This window comes from Rhyacophila brunnea, unplaced genomic scaffold, assembly GCF_057557595.1.
Source record: "Rhyacophila brunnea isolate RB1 unplaced genomic scaffold, BYU_Rbru_1.0 scaffold_16, whole genome shotgun sequence".
In the NCBI taxonomy this organism is placed as follows: Eukaryota; Metazoa; Arthropoda; class Insecta; order Trichoptera; family Rhyacophilidae; genus Rhyacophila; species Rhyacophila brunnea.
This window is the reverse complement of record NW_028232816.1, coordinates 13,600,211-13,622,753: the sequence shown is the minus strand read 5'-3', so window position 1 is coordinate 13,622,753 and position 22,543 is coordinate 13,600,211. Positions and strand designations below refer to the sequence as shown.

General features: G+C 34.4%; 1 protein-coding gene across 2 annotated transcripts in view; it reads left to right on the top strand.

Annotated features, from left to right (window-relative positions):
* LOC147074422 (CREB-regulated transcription coactivator 1-like) overlaps positions 1 to 22,543 on the top strand; it is an 84,115-nt gene that overhangs the window by 38,887 nt on the left and 22,685 nt on the right. For both annotated transcript variants that reach the window (XM_085943670.1, XM_085943669.1), the window contains one exon: positions 21,762 to 22,012. In XM_085943670.1, coding sequence (XP_085799796.1) covers positions 21,762 to 22,012 — 251 coding nt within the window. The remainder of the gene's footprint in view (positions 1 to 21,761; positions 22,013 to 22,543) is intronic.

Below are 22,543 nucleotides of genomic sequence, written 5' to 3'. Positions count from 1 at the left end.
ACCAAATATGTGATCTCAAAACGTAGAAACTCGTTTACTTTTATTTTTATTATGAACGTCCATACTCTAATATCATCATTCTAAATATGTATTCAACCCTTCGTTACGGTTATACATATTATGTTATTCAGTGTCTACATACCTTCTCTTTCGCAGGGGTACATTGTCATAGGTATTGCCAATCGATAGTCTAAACTAAATTAATAATACGCAAGTGAGCTCGGGTACACTTACATTTTATAAGTGCATATTGTGTCAGTGTATGTGCATTGCGTGCGCCTCCTACACATTCAACTATAATTTATTATGTTTCTAATAAATTCATCAGGCCGCTGGGAACAAATTATATAATGGGAATTAATGATGCGGTGGTAATTAATCGATAATTTTAACAGTGTTAGTTATAGAAGTCATATTAGTTGTTATAGTCATATGACCTATGTATTAGTTGACATATATGCTAATTAAACACGTCAGTTATGTAACCCTAATTTCTTGACGCTAATTTCATACCGATCATATTCTTGCTAATCAAGCCGTCCTTTAAACTGGTCATATTTTTAATACTAAATTAAATATTTCATCTTGCAACCTCATAATTTTATTCTCGTGTGTTCTATCTCAATAGAAAATTTTCGGTAAGCGAGGCCCTGGTACCGAGGAGCGTCCTGGCTCAAGTATTTTAGAGACTAATTTGATCTCAGCAGTCCGTCCATAATAATGATATAAAACCCGTTGCACTCTTAATTTAGTCTGTTCATCTAAAGGACCTCCTTCTCGTCCTCTCGCCTTGACCATACACGCAAGGAGAGCGGAGGCTTGGAAGAACTTGTGGTATTTGGTCAGGTAAAAATTAGTCCGCGACTGTGCACAGTAGATAATATACAAATAATTGATACATAGGATTCAGCGTCTCAATATATTTTTATGATTTTACCGAGGCTTTGACTGCGAATTGCTGTCATATTGCCTCTTCTCTTCTAGAAGGAGATCCGCCGATCAGGTCCTCACTCCAAGTCTGTTAAAGAACTTTAAGAGCCAAGCTCTTCCGTCTTACCCACCGCCAGGGCACCTTTCAATTCGTCGATATTCTCAAAGATATCCGCAATTCGCAGCTGTACTCTGTGTAGTTCATATTTAGGACATTGTACAGCTATAATGTACAGTGTCCTCCAAAACATCAGATTCATCGCAGAGCTGCGAATCGCTTCTTCCCACGAGGACGTCAATTTTTTTACCCAGTGTGTGCCCTGTTCTTAGCTTCAGTATCAGTTAACCTCATTTCTCCTCAGTCCACGTTTTCTGGTATTCACTGATATGGCATCCCTGAATAGCTAGCTTCCTTTGCCAGATCATCCGCCCTTTCATTGCCCGTCTCAATATGTTTAGTGGACACGTTAACAGAATAGATCGAAGACATCAATGTAAATTTTCAAAACGATACAACATTATACGATGTAACTCTACAATCTTATTAATTGTTAATCACAAATAAACGGAGTTCGTATCAGCAAACCGTGTTGTCTGTAAGCACCGTCTTTTTTCCATTTAATTCTTCAGTTATTCTGTCCACTGGTAAGTCAATGACATGAACTTTAAGATTGAACAAAATATTATATTATGTACTAAAAACTTACAGACAAATTCTCGAAATAAAAATGGTCATAAATAAAGCCTTGATTAAATTCGTTAACCTGAGCACGTAATATAATTTGTGTTCTTAATACACATGGCTTTAACTGACCTAGCTCAATATCTCTTATATATACAAGGGAGAATAATAATACAAAGTCTTGCCTTCTCCCTTAATCCAATAAGCCTAGTCGTATCCCTGACTAACGAGGTTTTTGTTCAAAGAACGATATACTGGGGAAAGTTTAACGTGAAATTGTTCAATTACGGTATTTTGGGCTGTGCGCCTTTATTGAATAGTAATAATCTTTTCATATGAAGGTGGATTATCGAAGCGCTTGGCGAAATTTCGCCACGTTTGTTACTTAACAACACCGTATTGCCATTTTCTCTAAAATATATTATAATAGAATGAACACTAATAAATTATATAATATGTACAACAGTGATTTACATAATACACTTAATGTTACTGTTAACTAAATGCTGTCTTCTCTAAACTTACATGTATGGCGTAGAGACTTTATTTTATTACTATCTACGAGTCCTTTACTACTTAATAAAATTGCACCATTTTTTCATTTGCGTTTGTTCGCATATAACTCAAAATTACTTGACTCACATTGATAAAACTTTCATAGCTTATAACCTACTTTGATGGTGTCAATTTAGTACCTATAGTTTCATTTTCATCCGGGGACAAAATGGAATCACACCATACTGCATCCTTCCCAAAAAACTTTTTTGTTACTTATGTCATGAGTTTGAACTCTACAAGGTTTATTTCTATGGTATCCAAGGGTAATATTATACCTACAAAAATAAGAAAGGGCACACAAATTGCCAAAACTGCGATATAGATAGATATGATATGATAGGATTGAGAAATCTCAATTACCACTAAAATGATGCCTGTCAAAAGATCATGTCCTGAAATGTGGACGGAAATAGAAGTTATTAACCAGCCCTTGGCTTTATTCAACCGCTCTATTCGCCGTAGAGGCCAATTATAAAGCTTTTAAAAGTTTAAACGGCGTACCTACGTACTGTGAACGTAAAGATCTCCTCAGCCAGTCTGTTCGGCAGTTTTGTATAAGCCTTTTTTATGTTCTTGTTATTTTACATGTTTCTACGTGATCCTCTCTGCCATGGACACTCTTGGATTAAAGTCAAAGTAAACTCAGTCAGAGCACACGTGAGTGCGTGGTGGCCTCAGTCGACAACTGCAGACGCCTCACGTCACCTCTTTGCTCCTCGTGATTGTGATGTCCGATTAAGACAGTGTGTGATTGGACATAGTGTTCTCCATATTATGTACAGTGTTGTCATGATTCATGAACCATCAAGGCAAGAAAACGTACGGCGATTGATGACTTTTAATTAATGTAGTATTGGCACTGGATACTTCTAATTCTTTGGACAGGCATCGAACGAGTCGATCAATCTTCCAGAGTATCATAGTAATATCAAAGGAACGGCTGTCGACAATACGTCTCTGATGCATTCTGCAACTTTTCGGACACATTACGTTGTAGAGTTTCGGCGCACGGAGTTACTGAGTGAAAAACTTACATACTTTAATCTGATCTGAGAGAAACAGACGACCTTGCATATTGATGGCGCAGAAGACGAAGAAATAATCACGATTCCCAACCATTAAAAGAATATAGGATCCAAGAGGTGGAAACGAATGGCCAATAATCAATCTTCGTTCTATTCGTAAGAGACTTGTATATTTTGTCGTTAGATTTTCGTTGGATTCCTGACCGAGTTGAAACTATTTTATGAATATCTATTATGTTAATACGGAATAATCTTCCGTTATAAACTAGATATTTTGCCGGAAAACCCGCCAGTTACGTCAAATGGAATAGAACTACTCATGGGTATTTCAGTTTTATAGTTTTATATCAAGTTATGGAAATGAGTACAAAACTAATATAAGCATAAATAGCATTACCATCTCACCAGATCACATGATGTCTACGTATGGTATTTTATTATACGTATATTCTTGTTTGACATTTTTTGTTTCGCAATCAATTCGGTAGGGGGCAGAGAAGATACCACTTCTTAAATCGGTGTTTTATACTTTATACCCTTCCAAATAAACTTCATTTTTATGTTATTATCGAAGTCCTTTAACCAAACTGCGATATCTCGAAAAATTAGTTTTTAGTAAGTTGATTATGTCACGAACTGTAGGTATGGTATGTTGCATCATCTTGTTGGAACCATATATCATCCAGATCAAAATCATCTAATTCACGCCAGAAAAAAATCTGTTTTGTTTCTGTAGCGTTCTCCGTTGACAGTAAATGCAAAAAAATACGGTCCAATTACATCTCCATACCATAAACCACCCCAAACTGTTAATTTTTGTGGCTGTAAAGGTGATAAAATTTTGACACAGCAAATGATCATTCGATTGATCTTGTGTTGTATTAATTATATGCCATCAAATGCAAATCTCTATGAATAATATTCCATGTAGTACCACAAGAAAGTACTAGTTCTCGAGAACAGCGTTTAGTTGATTGTTCTAGATTTTTATACGCACTTTGATTCACAACATCGATATTTTCAGCAGTACGTTTACGTTTTTGTTGGGTTGGATTCTTAACATCACAAACATTACCGTTTGACTCCAATATTCCGATTAAATTACGAATAGTAAGCTTTATAGGTCGATTATTTTGACGATAAAATTCACTTATTGCCCCAAACGTAGCTCGAATAGATTCATTATTGTTGTAATACATTTTAATAAGTTGTAAAACTCTATCTTTCCATGATGATTTGCCAAACAATACTGAACACAAATGTCAATTTTGATATGAATCACAAAAAAATGGCTGCTATGACATTTTACAAATCTATAGTAGCAATTTGATAATTTGATATAATATGTGGTAATTAGTATTGATGAAACTATTCAAAACTGACCAGCCCATCTCTATATTATATTGGCTACTACAAAATGAGTGGTTGTTTTCTATACGTTGCCTATGTACATACAGTGCACAGTTTCTTCACTAGGTGGTATCTAAGAACGTTAAACGCAAATTATTAGTGAGAATGAGTTATGTGAATGCACGTATCAAAAAATATGAATAGATTTGTTAATCATTTCTTATTTCGTGTTATTAATAACTTCTCAGCGTGATCAGTATGGTACATACTGCTTAATTATTGGTAAAGCATATTGACTGGACTCCTCTAAGACATATTCGGTTTAATGTTTCTAGATAGGTAGAAAATTTGTTAAATGTGGCTTTATTTATAACTCTCTTGTAGTAACCAGCATCGTTTTTTACTAGTTTAACCAGCAGATCGCTTCAATTGTTTTTTTATATGTCGCTTCATGACGCGTTCTGATTGACCGATACATTGTTATCAATAATAATTCATATTAATTAAACCCATTTGTAATCAAGTCATCGTGCAGTGTCACCCCTACACCTTGATTAGACGGTGCAATCTATAATATACCAATTATGTGCAGTCTTATAGCAACCGTTTGCTATTTCCGGTTCGATGCAAATAATGCATTTTGGTGTTCGTACCCCACAACTCATTTCTCGATACTAAAATCGATACCCACTTCGCTTCGTGATGGCCTTAATTATATTTTCCTGACAGACCCTTGCTATTCGTCAAATCGCCATACGAAGAATTTTATTTTTGGTCAGGTCAGATCCTAAGAACTAGAAGACCATACCTCCACAGAGACAGAGACCAGAGTGGAGGTTTGTATTAACTGTTTTGTTTTTACGCGAAATGTATGTTGGCCACTTGTTCAACCTATTAGGTCCATACTCTAACTCCAAACACACATTTTATAACAATATGAGTATTTGCCAGTCTTAGGATTCGAACCTGGGACCCACGACATTATAAGCTCAGCTATTGTAGGCGTTTCCAAGAATAGTACCTACTGTATAGCCCCCACAAAGGGGGGGCTGACAGGGCTCTAGCCTTGGGGCCCGGGCTCAGGAGGGGCCCAACGTGGCAGATCAACTAGTTAAATGAGATAAACACACCGTAATTTTATAAGCTCTAATAGTAAAAAAAGTCGCCTGCGGAGCTATAAGACGAGTAGAATTTTATTTTATAATTATTTTTATTGTCTCCTGACTAATGAAAATGACTATTTATCCATGACGAGGGGTCAGATGTGACTTGGCTATCACAAAAGAGGTTTGCGCTCAGTGCTTCATAATATGATGCTGGGTGCCGACAATTCAAGCTTGATTTATTTAAAAATACGAAAAATCGCTAAAAAATAGACGGAATACTCTTTATTTTACGCGGAACCCTGGAGTTCCACGGAATAACATTTAGGAAACACTACTATAAAACATTACACTGCCCTTAACCTTAGCGATAGGTTGGGGGGCCCGCCAAATATCGTGGCATGGGGGCCCGCTTCAGGATGTGGGGGCCATGACCTACTGTGTTAAAATTCATTTGCTTACAAGAGTGAACATTACAAATTCAGATAATAACCGCTTATAGTGTGATTAACGATTATTAACATATACATACACAGCTTGATATAATATTATAACAAAGTAATACAGTAGGCAGTAAAATTTATTAAACGACAAATTTATCGTTATCCAAGACAATTTGTTTGAACACAGTTATTGCTTTCCTAATTAGCATCGCCAATGGCAGGTTAGTACTGTACCTTGGGGGAGAAAACATTTACTGATGCGCCAGATTTCTTAGATACTAGAGATCAGTGACACTCAGAAAAAATACGTAGCCAAATAAAGTCATTTACTAACTTTTGTGTTGTTGGTACCTTTGGCGATTTTGTATGGAAAATTCTCTTTCTGTGTGAAATTTTTAAATTAAATTAATACTCGCATATTAATATATGCATTTTGATTGCCTAATTTTTAAACTAGTTTTTTTTTCTATTTTTCCTTACTTGAGAAAGCGTTAAGAAACTGCGATTAATTTGGATTTGGTATATAAAAATCATTGCCCAACACACTACTATCGCATAATAAAATTGTATTCTTACATTCGTACATTTGCGGATTATGTACTGTACAGATAGTTTACGTCAGTGCCTAGTCTTAAGTAATTTTCTGCGTGTATTTTTTCCCGTAATGCCACGCAATATTTCCACGCGTCTTACGACGTAAAAATAAGTCATGCCGTAATTACAATTATCATATAATAATACTAAGTGTGTATAGGTTAACCTGCTACGTCTCGATTCATTCATAAGATCGTTATATCGGCGTTTCTTACTATTATTTGTGTACACAGTAAGTAATATTTTTTTCCCGCCCGCACCCGAGATTACGCTGTATCATGGCCGCTCAAGATAAACAAAATAAATTACAGTCCAAAAACAATATTATTTGATAAACAATATCAGATCACTGTAGCATGTGCTCAGAGCTGTATACGGTTTTTACGTACAGTTTACTTTTTTTCTTTTACATTCTGCTATTTATTAAGATACGTGAAGTAACAACTATTAATTAGTAACTTTGTAACGGCCATAAACATACAGCGCTTAGATGTTTTGATCAAGGGCTTGGAAGACTAATTGTTTAAACAACGATTTACCTTGAAATTTTTTTTTTGCATTACGAAGCATCGTTTGGCATAATATCTAAGTACCACAACAATAATAATATGTACATATGTAGGTACTACATAATACTATTTTTTTAAATCTAGCGACCAATAATCAAAGCAGTACGTACGGCATGGACAATCGATGATTTATAATATATACACATAAATTAGGCACTTGTCAAACAAAAACGTGTTGTGTTCGTAATAGATTTCACTGAAAATTCATCACTCAATTGATAGGTCAGTGAGCTATTGTCGTTCATTAATTTGTGAATAGTAATTAATTACTAATTAATTAGAATTCAAATTCATTCATAATAATATTGTTATTTTTATCATTATTTGTGTCCCGCATTGATATACTACTGGATGAATCATATGCTTCTTAAAATGACGCCCGATTTTCAGCGACTCGGCCAGTGTTAAAACTTACTGTTTTAATATCAGCGGACTTAACTCGATATAAGCTCACTTAATATTTGTCTCAAAAACGATCTGGTAATAATTATGAGTAAGCCCGATCTAGCTTGCATCTTCCTCTAACTAATATTCAGCGCATGACAACTTGCTCTATCCGCTCAGACATAAATTTTTGGTAGCTTGCAAGCTTTGGGTTGCAGCACCCTTAGGGTCACTATTCCAAGAACGCAAATTTAGTTTTACAGCCAGGGCAATACGGGTGAAATTCGGGAATCCATGTTAACGGTCTTAACGCAATTATACCAGGAAATATTTTAAGACGATATTCGTAATATCTTCTTTTGTGGTACATTTTTAAAATGACACTTGTATGGGAACTCCTCATCTAGTAGTATATCAATGGTGTCCCGCAAGTATGACTGTAGGTCACCCATCATTTATTTACACCCAACTAGTAGTTTTCCCCACTACTAGTAGTAGTATTAGTTCCTATTTTTCAGTTTTTGTATAAGCCTTCCAGTAGCGGCTCGACGACTTTCTAGGTGGTGGGGTTTAGCCATTAAATATTAAATATACATACATACCTACTTTCTCATATTATACATTATGTACCAAGCTAGTAGCTACATATATAATAATATGATTATCTAAGTCGTTACTTAATTACATCTAAAAACGTGCTTAAAATAATAACTTAATTTACAATAATAATTATTATAGACTTACCATCATCAGTTTTGAACAACGACATACAGCGAACGTTTTTACTCACCTAGGGGTTATTTGATTCGTTCCCCCGTATGCCTATACTAACGGTAATGCATTCACATCTTTTGTAGAACGAGATTTGTACCGCGGCGATGGGATGGGAGTGAGTGATTAAATATCTTTATAAAATTGCGACGGTTTAGAAATGGATAAAATAAATAAAATAGTTCATTTAATCATGTAATTAAGTAGGTATATTATGACAATGATAAAAATATCGGGCATGTATTTTTGACATGATAACGATGTGGGGATGGTCCCCACGAACCCTTAAGGTAGAGCCGCCCCCATCTTAAATGGCTCCAGAACTCGGCAGAGGCATCACCATGTTGCTCAGCTTGTAAGATCGCGTACTACGCATGAAAATATGATAATGTTGTGCTCCATGCTTTGTTTCCCTATTTCACCATAATGTCACCTTGGTTCGCAGTCTATCGAGAGCCTTCCATGTTTCTTCCGAGCTTCAGGAGGTGACACTTTCTGCCCTTATTTACTCGTAGTCCGGACCAAGATACATAATGTTATGTACGTGAACAGTTTTTATACAATGTTCGTTTGTCCATATTGTATCTTGGGCTTAGACTAGGCTTTACCTACTCGCCGAGACCTCAGAAACTGAATTCTCTTTTCATACAGACAATTGGTCCTTATTGGGCGAGACGGTCAAAGATGTGGGTTGTTGCAATAAACCAGTTCCTTGATGTATGCCTGTCGCGGATTCTTCTCTTAGAAAATCGTACCCGCAGGAAATTCAAATTTATTCATTTGCATACAATTCTAAATTTAAGAAGTTCACAAAATGACATTTAAATATAAAGAATTAGTATTAAAACAGTATAAAAAAACAAATAAATAAATGCAGTATTAAGTAAATACGTGGAAGTCGAATGACCTAAGTAGACCCTGTTTTATGAATTTAGAAAACAACACCCACCTATACTCACCCTCGCGCAGGTGGAATTTATCAACATCCGAAACGATTTGGTTGAACAGAGTTATTGCCCTCCCAATTGGCAGCACCAAACCTAGGTTAGTTTCCACCTTGGGAGAACAAACAACTGATGATACCGATTTCTAAGATTGTTATCAAGCACACACAATCAATGCCACCAATGGGTTCTTATTTACATCGCATATTAGTCGGAAGAAATACGTGTTTAAACTACAGTATGCAAGCATACCTAAGAGAAACCCACGGATAGTATCCATACAACCTCAAGTAAAGGAGTCTGAAAAAATTGTTTTAAACTCACTCCACCATAAGGTCGTATATCAACTGATGCTGGGCCCAAACAATCGACCCACTCTCAAGTCGGCTTCTAACTATGGAATTAAATAATGAAATTGATACGAAATCAGTGTAGACCATATTTCTATTTACTTATGAGATTATTGAACAATTCTACGGTGATTGATTATGTACAATTGTAAGCACAAGCCTAACATCTAGCTCTATCTCCTAGCAGCTAGCTGTATCTAGACGGCGTAGTATGTAGGGACCCACCTATGTGACATAGTACCTAGAACATGCATAATGGTATTGTTAAACCTGGCGTTATCAACTCTTAATGTTATTGTTATGTTATCGATCACGCTTATCAGCAATATTGTCAAAGAATCGCACTCCATACAGGGTTGAATTGAGATGTTATTCGTTAATTTTCGCCCGCGGTGAACTGGCTTCAGATTTCCTCGTTTGGAATATTCACATTTTACTCAACGTGTGTTTGTTTGGATCCAGTACCTACATTATCTACTGAGTTTACATACATCTGTAAGCACTGTACACTGTATCGGATACGTCAATCCTCCGTAAGACCACTAACGAATTTAATTATTATGGCTATTTGTGTCATCTGCACCGCGCTGTCCCATCTTTCAAACATGCCGCAAGGTGATATCAATTTCAAACATTTATTTTAATATCTTCGCGGTAGTTGAGTTCCATTCAACAAAATAATTTTAAGAGGACTCCCTCCCTCCTTGTATTCGCATTTGGATCTTTCCTTGAACAATTATTCATATTCAACTGAGCACAAAGAAATAATCATATTAATTTATCAATATATCAATGAATCCTATAAAATTAATGATACGATGCTGTTTAACGTTTTTTCGAAAATATAATCTATAACTTGTAGTTATGTCGCTAAAACCTGTTTTTAGTGGTTTAATTTTAGTATTGTATCTCAGTACCAGTAAGGCACTTAGCATACAGAATACCTGTTGCCAGTGTTTTAAATAGGTACCGCCGTCCGTCCTTGGGAAATTATACGAAAATTAATAATTTTCTTAATATAACCGGTTATAGTTAGGTATAACGTATACAATTCATCTCATAATATGAGATGTTTTCGAGTTATGTAACCAAACGGAAGATATTCTGTTTCGTGATTATATTACATATGTATCGACTGGGGTTAATTAACTACAGCATTCCACTCATCTTGAACCTTACGCCCCTGCTCTATTGGCACGCAAGTCTACAGTTTACAGTCTTCGGGACTTTTCTTTTCGTGTGGACCTCCCTAAATCTGCGGATTTTTAACTCCGCTGACCAATGGCTTTCAAACATGTTGGATATATTATCCACCGAGTTCGTCCGTTAACCACTACGTGAGTTCGAACTGACATTAATACGTCATATCATTCGGATCGAAAAAACGTGTAGGTATATATTATACACCCTCATAAATCGTCCGGTGTTCGAATTTAGAACTAAGCTCATCACAGTTCAAAATAGAATTGAATGATGTCAAATGTTATCATGTGGCACCCTCACTCAGCCGACAACTTATACTGGTGGATCTATTATTGTTATTTTTTATTGATTAGCTTATTAAATTACATATCAGAATGTATTTTATGTCATAATATATTATGTATCTATTGTATATGTAATCAATACCTGTCAATTTCATGGTGGAACTGAATTGTATTATTGATTAATTTAATAAAAAGGATTTTTTTAGTAGTTTAGTAGTATTTATCAAAAGTGGAATAACTACTAAAGATTTTGCGTTTTATTAAATTAATCTAATACATATTAGAAAATGAGAGATTTAGCATTTTATTTTTTTAAAGACAGCGTATAATTTGTGTATGTTAATCTAATCTACATATTGTAAATTACAATAAAAGTTTAGGATTTTCGGAAGACATTACGATATAACAACTGTCATTAGGGGAGCATGGACAAATCGGACAATTTGTTGTCTTCGGATTTTTGGCTCATCAATGCGCCTGCATTAATTTTTCGTTGTCACGTATTTCCTTCTAACTGCAAGTTTGTGGCCTTTTATTAAAGGTTTCGTGACTAAAAGAAGAAAAATGACCATTTTCATTCCTAAATGGAACATATTATTTGCCTACGAAGACTGGATGCTAATGTAGCCTGATTATTATGGGCCATTCGCCGAATCCTTATTTTGGATCAAGCACACGATATGTCATTTTTCATCATACATGGGATTCAATCCAGCAACTCGCATCTTCAAAAGCAGACAATGCCACTATTCTATCGCGGGTGTGGATCTTCGGCTTTAAGTGGACATACGTCATGACTAGGGAATCCAATCCCGAGCCAAAATTCTGATCCCGGGATTTCGGGATTACAATTTGACAATCCCGGGATCCCGGGACTGGTCCCGGGATTGACATTTTTTCCATTGTTAATATAAAATATTTATATTTAAAAATAACATTGATAAAATCGATCAAAAATAAATCTAGTATAATTTATACAATTTAAGACATTTATTATTAATATTGTATACGTTCAATCTTGGAAATACACAAGTTTAACGGAGTAAATAATGTTGTAATTTAAATAATAATATGAATTTAATAGAAGATTTCTGTTTCTGATAGTTAAGACTTAATGAATGGATTAGCGAGATTTAAAATATTAAAGCAAATAATCATGGCGTACTTATGGCCTTTCCGCTTCATAAATATAATTAGTCAGACAAATATGAAACTGCCGTAAAACGTATGATATCATAGTGGAATTACTTTGTTAAAAGTGCGAAGCATTGTTTTTTCCAATCTTTCCATTTTTAATAATTTACGTGAAAAAATAAAATGAATCGGCAACCTACACATGGGTATAAATCAAACTTCATTAAAACTCACTTCATTTCTAATGTAGTTATTTTTTATTAAAAGTATTTTTTCTGTTATATTTTCGCTTTTATTTTATTTTCCATAAAAATTGATAAAAAAATCACTTCCGAAATCCCGGGATTATGTTTATCAATCCCGGGATTCATAGGTATCGAAAATAGCTCGGGATCCCGGGAACCCGGGATTGGAATCACTAGTAATGACGTCGCCATCCATGTATACGTATATCTGCAAACTATCATAATGATATATTGTGACATTTATGTTTACTTGATTTATATGGTGATATAATCACTTAATACAGTCCTGTTCAGAGGATGTTTGTATTACATACCTAATCTTTTCCTGTACTATTTGTAGTTGGCAGTTTATAATTTACGAAAGACTTTATAATATAATATGAGGGTATCAATCTTTACAATGAAAATTCGTGTGTATGTAAGGCAAATATAATATTATTGACTATCAAAATACATGCTACGAAATATTTAATTATTTAATAACCTAGCTGTGGTGAAGGGTGGAGGTAGGCTGTTAAGATCCGACAAAAAAAGTTCACACTAAATTTTGTCAGTTAAACGTACCTATTTGTTTTCATTGAACTAAAACTACAATGTGTCGATAGCGTTTATTACCTTATAAAATTCAGTTCTTCTTATTGTGCCATCCCCCAGTGGAGGTCGACCACCATCATTGCGATTTTAGCTTTGTCATCTGCTACCCGGAATAGTTCAATGGAGCTGCACTCGTACAAATCACGGAGGTTCTTAACTCACGAAATGCGGCGTCCTCTTCTACGCTTACCATTGATCTTTCCTTGAATGACAAACTGGGGAATGCTGTACGTTTGTCCTTTCATAATGTGACTGAAGTATTGTGGTTTCCTGGTTTTGGTACTACGCAGAACTTCTCGATCCTTTCCCCCCTCGATTGAAAACTTCAACGTTTTGTCACCTGGTCAGTCCATGGAATTTTGAGGATGCGTCTATACAGCCACATCTCGAAAGCTTCAACTCTCCTTGACTCTCTCTCTCTCTCTCTCTCTCTCTCTCTCTCTTGGTTTAGCGTCCATACCATAGAAAAGAATTGAGATAACACAACAACGCACCAAACGCAGTGTCAGACCTAGGTTAAGAAGGTGTCGATTGCTAAGGAGGAGTCTCATTTTGAGAAAGACACTACTTGCGATCTGAATTCTCTATTTAGGCAGCGTTTAAATAATTTTAAAAACTAACCAGCACCATTTGGAAATTGTATTGTCAATTAAATTAAAACAAATAAAAGTATGACTTAACATTTATTGTGCACTATTTATGTTAAAGTTACCTACCTTCACTCCTCGCCACTGGTACCTAAGTGCATACAGCAGACGAAACGTGTCTCGCAAATTTTGATGTTTTTGTTGCTGTATGAAAGAACTTGCCTTCCCCACTACGCATCCAACCCTGCGTGTACCGTGGCTTAACGAACGTTCAGTACGTGATTCATATTATGTGATAAATTATTATATTATGTATTTTTATATATTTAATGCCCCCACTAAGCGTTGTCATTCAGTGATATTCACGTATTATGCTCAGAGCTCGGAATGGGAATCAATCGGATCGACGTTCCAGTTCGTAAAATCCATAAGAGAGAAAAACATGATACATCGTGGGTTTGGTGTAAAGTTTTTGGTTAAATGATTGAATTGCATCTAATTTAATATTGATTAATAAGTTAAACATGTCTGACACTAGGTAAAATTTTATTATTCGTATAGTTTCAAACGATCGGCGATATCTTCTTGGCAACAGCAGCTTCATAATCGAATTATAATTATTGTTGTTGTTATACGTGGTCAGTTCACTACTAATTGTAGCTATTACTTACCTGTGTGCTTATCTCGCGTGACACGAGTATTTGTTTTTTTATCGCTGTTTCGCGGTCTAGCCATAGTGTGCGATCTGTCTTATGCCGGGGCCACACCGGCAACAAGTCGCGCGACAACTCGTTCAATTTTACGATAATTATCATAATTGCTTAAGAAATTTTACGATAATTATCATGCTTATCGTAAAATTTAACGAGTTGTCGCGCGACTTGTTTTCGGTGTGGCCGCACTTTTATGTCGACATCGATTGGCCCGAACTGTCAGTTTTGGTGCCCTCCATTGTTTTATTGTTTCTATTTTTCGTACAGTTGTTCGAAACCTTTTCATAAATATCAAACAAACAATCGCCAATCCTCTTAGAATTCAGCTGTCATTATTCACCATAGCGGATATCACAGGTTCCATTATCATTATACAATGATACTTGGATGGTAGTTACTATGCACTTATAGATTAAACGACATGTTACGTCAAACTGGCATATATAATTATTTTTAGGAGCTGTAGGTAGTCGTCAATAAATATGTACCTACCCAATATGCACATAGATACTTTCTTCAAAATTCTCAAAATAGTATATCAAAATAGTATAATATCTTTGTCATGAATTTTGTTTGTTTAATAGTTAAAGGTTTAACTGGCAGTTTACATTTATAAATCACTTCATCTGTCAGTGAATAAATGCATTATGTAGAATTCTAACTTAACTTATTACATGGCTAGACGGTGCAGCTGAAAGCATACGTACACTACACAACGGTGATGGTTTATTTTTCGTTTATATGTGCCATCATATAAATGGGGTGGATTTTCTACTGCATCGCACACGATCACACTAATAAAATTTCGTAAAAAATTGAAAATAGTTTTTAGAAATATGTATTTTTGGATGGAATATAAAATTCACGAACCCGTAGTCCGTACAGGCTCATCCACTTAAATCCGAGCCCTGTAACTGCATAGTAAACATTAATAATAATCCTGTCGTACGACTGCCATAAAATACAAGATCCTTATATGTCGGTACCTGTATGCTGAGTATTTTAGTACAAAACTTGGGGGGGGAAACCCTCTATGAATTATTAATAAACTACACCTTATAAACAAGAGATTTTCTGTGTAGTAAGTAGACTGTATACGTTCCCAGGATTCGCAGTTTTAAAAATGCAACATATGTAAACACGAGAGAGCATTATTATCACTATGGGGCGCGACGGTTCGCTAAGTTTTTTCATTTGATTTCTCCAACGAAGAAAAAGGATGCAGACGAATTATTTCTAGTTTTTGAATGATTTGAATTTGACATCGTGGAATGCCTACCGCGCATCAGGCATCGGTTGAACACCTCTGAACAATTAATGATAATGCGAGTGACTCATGTATTTATTTTATTATGAAGATTTTGTAAGATACGTACATTGCAATTATGTAATACAATGCCAATATATAGATACAATATAAATCATTTTAATTGAATTTATATCGTAATTATCCACAGCTGTAAATTAAATAGTAAAGATCTTATACTGTGCGATATTTTTCCAATGTAGACTCACGTTTTCCTTAAAAACACTACTTTTGTAAATAAATCAGCTGGTCAATCAAGTTTAATGATACAATACAAAGTCAAATAGCCGGGCAGGCGAATTCTTTCAGCTACTAGCCGACATTCCTATACCAGTAGCGAAGGGTGGATGTAGGCTGCTTAGATGCGCCATAAATACTGCACATTAAACTTTGTTAGTCATACGTATGGCGAAAGTGCATATCTTATAAACTAAAAACACTATTTTTACCAGAGACTTGAAATTCTGTATACAGGTGTTGATTCATTAACAATGTATTGTGATAGATTCAGAATTGATTAGGTATAACTGCTACAGGTGTATAATTATATTTTGTCTACAGTGATGAAATAACCGAAGAAAACTAATAATCTATTTCTTTTATATTGAGATTTTCCTGTATCTAAGTAATATGTATTGTACGGACTTCGATGTATCTAACTGTGTACTAGTTTGCACGTACCTACCGGTACGGACCAACTGAATAATTCCACTGCATAATGCCCTATGACTATGTTTGGTATTTTCCAGGGCTTCTGATCAAAATATGACATCCTCAGTGTCGCATGTATTTTTTTAAATTCTCATACACGGACATTGAAATTATTGTAATACATATTATGTTTTACTGGACGTTTTAATGTTACAGAGATGTGTAAACAAACCTATGCCGCAAGCCGCAAGCAATTTGCATCATGTATAAGTGAACAATGGCAATTATTCTTGACTTGTTTAGTAGTTAAGTACTTGAATTCTATATAATATATTATTATATTATCATCAAGTAACAATACTATCACTCATTCAGTGGGTCTATTCTATGCTTATCGACCGCTAAAGTGATAAAGTGATAAATATTATCAAACTTAGGGTAGGTTTGTATCAAAATATTAGCACTTATTGTAACAATTACACGAAGCTGGTTTTTATTGTTGCAATAAGTGCGATATTTTAACAGCAGCAAGATATGTGCTGTTAAAATATCGCACTTATTGCAACAATAAAAACCAGCTTCGTGTAATTGTTACAATACGTGCTAATATTTTGATACAAACCTACCCTAAGTTTGATACTATTTATTAATTTAGTGTTCAATAAGTATAGAATAGACCCACAGAGACGCATTTCCCATATGGCTAATAGAGCACAAGGCCCGAGGCATAAAATCAGTACCTACTCGTAATTGTCTACGGAAATTATTATCAAATATTATTTATTATGAATTAATGTCAAAATTTATATTTCAATTTTATTAGGACTTCACTCTCTGTCTTGAAACAAACTTCGTAGCTCAAATAAATAGCACGTGTTTTCAAAATTCATGCAAATTACCAGCATTATTTGGCCAATGAAAATGTCATTCGTTCTCAATGCGCTTCTGCCCACTCCAGACAAAAACTGAACACTGTAGGTATGAAATCTGTTTAAAACATTGGAAATGTTATGATACAAATATCCATGTTTTTTTGTATTTCGCCGCGGATGAAATCAATGTTCAGCGTTGCCAACTTGGCATTTTTTGCCGGATCTACAATGTATGTATAGGAATCTTGCTTTCAAAATTCTCATCTGCCGTATGGCGTTAAATCTAACGCTTAAAACTTCTCATAAAGCTAGAATATTACACCAAATTTAGTTGAAATCAATGTTACCGATAAAATAAATGTTATTTGCAATATTTTACTGAAGTACATATTTCGTAACTGCGTTGATTTGTTGTTGTAGCTTTTATTTATTAGTTATGATGTTAATAATTATGACTTTTTTAATGTTTAAGTTTCTAGTTTTTTTTATTTAGAAATATTCTAGCATTTTTCTGTCATCTAGCTTACTTTCTTTCCCTATTTGGCATATTTTTTTGAATGGTTGGCAGCACCGTGTAGGTCATGTAATATGATACAATACATACATAATATTGTTTTTAACAACATATAGCACTAGTCTAATAATATATAGTAATGTTTGCTGGCATATTGATTTTTCTTATTACCTACGTTTACCTAGAATGCCTTTTCTATGACATTAGGTAAAACGAAATAATAACGCTTTGTAATTCCACAGGATAAAAAAAACTTTGATAATGCTACACGAGAATATTACAATGTTGTTACGAAAAATCACTTGACTATTATTCTATAGTGTCGGCTTAATGCGCGGGAAATAAAACGCGGGAGAACATTTTCTCGGCGGCCATTGCGCATGGGTAAAGCAGTTTTCGCGATTACCGATCGGAGAGATAATAACCACAATATTAGTTTCATTATTATATTATTTATTAATTCCGGAAAATCGAAAATATCAACTTTAAAGGAAAACACGGTTTAACATAAGACCGTATTATTCCTGTTGGATAACATTCTCTGTAAATTAATAAAACTAAAATAAATACATATATATAGGTACTTGTAATAATATTATGTTCTTCACATTGTATTATTGTTTTCATTTAGAAAATTTTAGTGGGTAAAAGAAACAATCTTACGTCAATTTATATACATGGAATTAGTCATTTTTCACATATTAATACAGTATTTCACATCGATTTTTGAGATGTCAAAATGTACTGATGCTTTTATTTCATTTCAGACAAAAATTAAACTCCCGAGTGTACCTACCCAAACACCATTATAACAATATATAGGATAAGTATTATGAATTAATATATATATATATATATCCACAGTTCCTTGTTACTAATGATATAAATTACCATTTCCAAACCAAATAATATGGTACATCGATTTGTTATGTACTAGCTGAAGTACTCAGCTTCGCACGAGGTCGCTTCCTTGACAAAACAACACTAATCACTGTTGTAATAATCAGGTATAATAAATAAACCACTTTTTTTATTCGACGAATAATTCATAAGATTTGTGAATGTAACATGTTAAATAATAATCACATTGTTCGATATAAAAAAATAACTATTTAACCTGGGCATGCAAAATGTAAAAACGGAAATAATTCTGACTGAAATAAAAGATCACCACAATACAATCGAATCCAAGATAAATATACCTACTAAGTTTATTTTAATCTATATTTTCAAATTCCTTTTTTATGGATTGTTTGCTAGTTATTCGTGCGACCCACTCCTTTGTCTTAAGGCTATACTTCAGCTGGGGCACGGTCGTGACTACGCGACGCAAAGATTGAGCAAATGACGCGTGCAGAACAAAACATAATTTGTTATAAAAAGTCAACATGCGTCCATTTAATGTTATGTTTATTGTTCTATTGCTAATAATAATAATATATTCATTAAATTTTTTTCTTTTTCAAGTAAATGGGTAACGTTTTTTAGTCATCTTTACACGATTTAAGAATTAATTCCCCCGTTGCCATCACAAAACAAATTGACGTGTTCACAGCTCGACTTTCGCTCTCCGATTGCCAGCCAGTCCGAAATTTCGTCGCACCTATAGTTAAAAATTATTTGCCGTTTCACTGAAGTACCGTCTTAAGACTGATCCCATTTTCCCTAAATATTTTTATTTCGTTATTGGTTGGCCTTTAATTACGGAATTCGTGTTTCGTGTCGCTATTTCGGATACCACCATTTATGTACATACTAAAAACGTTCTAGAATCGCTATCGAATGTTATAATACAAAACTTTCTTATTAATTATAGTAGCTCTCTTCACGTTGCACTTATTTGATATAACCGGTTCAACAATAACACATTCAAACTTGTTTGGCGATGTATGTAGGTACATTCTACTTGTTTCATTATTGTGCATAATGATAGAGTTTAAATAAGCAAGTTGAATGGTATGAAAATAATTAAGAATGTCGTCTTAACGGAAAAAAGTTTTATTTATCAAATTATCAAACACCAGATAGTCAGGCATCGTAAACAGTAAGTCGCAATACCAAATTATATGTCATTTAAATATAAGATTAATTATAATAATATAATACATATAACGAATGTAATAGGCTTCCACAGAGACACCGGTTAGAGGTTATCCTAAGAGGCGAAGGGTGTAGGTAGGCTGTTAAAATTTGACGTAAGTGTTGCACACCAAACTTTGTCAGTAATATGTATTTCTTTTCATTAACACATTGACTGCTGACTGGATAATTACTTTTTAATTACTACATTTAAATAGTATGCTAATTATGTCGAATGGCCACTTTAATCGTTACGCGCTGGGCGCGTCTTTAGCATCCAATGTGTCAACTAATACAATTTGCAGATATGGGGCTGGTTAGTTTTTAAAATTCGATTAATGCCTTGTTTAAACTCATCCATAATAGTTTAGGTATGCTATGGGCGATCCAACAAAATAGAATATGTTACAGATTATGTTGCCAATTCGAATCCATAATGTATGGTTTAATTTTAGATATTTTATAGATAAATGAATATTTTTGGCCGATTATATCTACTTTGAATCTTAAAAAACTAACAAACACTACTTATACCTACACATTGTAGTCTTAGTTCAATGAAAACAAATACGTTTGACTGACAAAGTTTAGTGCCTATTAATTTTCTATATAGCCGATTTAACCTCGCCAAAAACTCCGGAATCGCCAACAAGTGTTTTAATGCAAAATTCTTTTACTACTTTCTAGTTACAGTCCAAATTATTTTTGTAAAACAAACTTATTTTACCGTACATTTTTGGTCCCTGGCCCGCGATTTTTGTGCCCATACATTTTACCTGTTGAATCGCATTATTACTAATGGTTCCCGTATTGTTTTTTCGGCAACACATTGTTCGAAGGCCAACCGGCTGTAGTTGTAAATTAAGTTTGTCTGCAAATATTATTAATAAAATACGTTTTTTGGACAATCTTTATGAAAATTCCGTGATCGTTCACTGCCTCTCAAAACTATTATCGTCGGCAAAGTTTTTAACGATGGCGTCATCCTGCATGCAGAGAGGCTTTGGCTTCCAACCTGTGGGTCGCAGAATTATTTTGAAAATAAGCAATGCAATATGTATTATAATATAACTAATATTCCAAGTAATGTCGTGGTCCCCGTTTTCTATATTTTTTTTTGAGAATCCCGGGATTAGATAAAACAAAAAAAACTAAGTATTATTTTTAGAAGGTACCTACGACATAATAATTTGTACCTACTATGAATTTATTTTTTATATTAAGAAAATACCGAGTGGAATGTTGATCGATTTTTTGTTTACGAAATATAATAATCACAATGCATACTTTTTGCTATCTCATAATTACGTGAAAGTTAGAAGACAAATGTTATGGTTCTGAAATTTGAATATTTATTTGTAAATGAACCATTTTTCTAATATTAGTTCGTTTTTGTTGACAAAAACATATTGTTTTTGTCATGTCTTGGCTTGAAAAATCGTATAAAAAGTAATCCCTAAATCCTTTATTTTTTCCTCGCATTTTCAATTAGGGGATCAAGAAGATAACTGTATTACGTGATCACGAAATTGCAACCCCTAATCGAAATTGCAATAGTTTTTATTAAAGATAAAAGATGATATTGAATTTGTGACCCTTCAATTTATTTTATAAAAATTGTGAAAGAAACTTATTGTTGAGATTTCAATTATAGTAACTTTCTTCTATTCTTGACAATAATATGAAATGACGTTCTTCATTATATTTTGGCCAAGATGCAAACAATGTCATTAATCACTAAACAGCTGTTACTTGGGTAAATAATGTTTTGTCTTTAATGAAACTTATGCGATTCCTAGTCTGTGCCTAAAACTTGCAGTCAATTTCTGTTACTTTTATAATTTGTCTACATAATTTTTTTTCTCTCCAATTCTAGCCTGATGATGCGACACTTGCGCAGTATGGACTGTTACCACTGGGCGGAGTGCCTGGAATGCAGGGCCCCGGCCAAGGCGGAGGGGGAATGTCTCCGGGAGGGGGGCAGCATGGCGTTGGCGGGCAGGGACAGAACCAGGGTCAGCAGCAGCAGCAGCAGCGGGGGAGGCCAGCTGGGGTGGGTCCCATGCGGGCGAGACCCCAGGATAGAAAAATTGACACATCGCCGTACGGGAGTACAGCGTATCTTAGGTAATTTATTCATTACCTTTTCAAGACTTGGCTAATAGAGACTTGCTTGTGTCTTCCTTTACTGCTATCTCTCATGAGAACAGAAAAACTATTATTTTGTTCCATCATTTACATACTTCACTGCGAAGACTTCCTACAATATGAATTTGTTCTCTTTTGATGATAAGTATATCTTCGAATAAGTAAGAAGCATAGTTTGATTGAAAACTGTGTGACTTTTAATACCAATATGTAACCATTTGCATTCACTGGCAGAGTTGTACGACGAATTGTTTCAAAGTGAAAATTTGTTTCAATTTTAGCAAACTATTTTGTAGCATTTTTGTATAGAAACACTACCTCTATCTATTTAACATTATTAAAATTTATAAAAATTGAGTAATTCAAAACTGCTATTTGCCTAATTAAGTTAATCAGGAAGTCAGCAACTTTGTTTGAATAATAACAGCCAATTTTTGCATGACTCAATTCCTATGGGGCCTATGGTAAGATCAACCAAAACCCATCCCACGATCAACGTGTTGGACATAT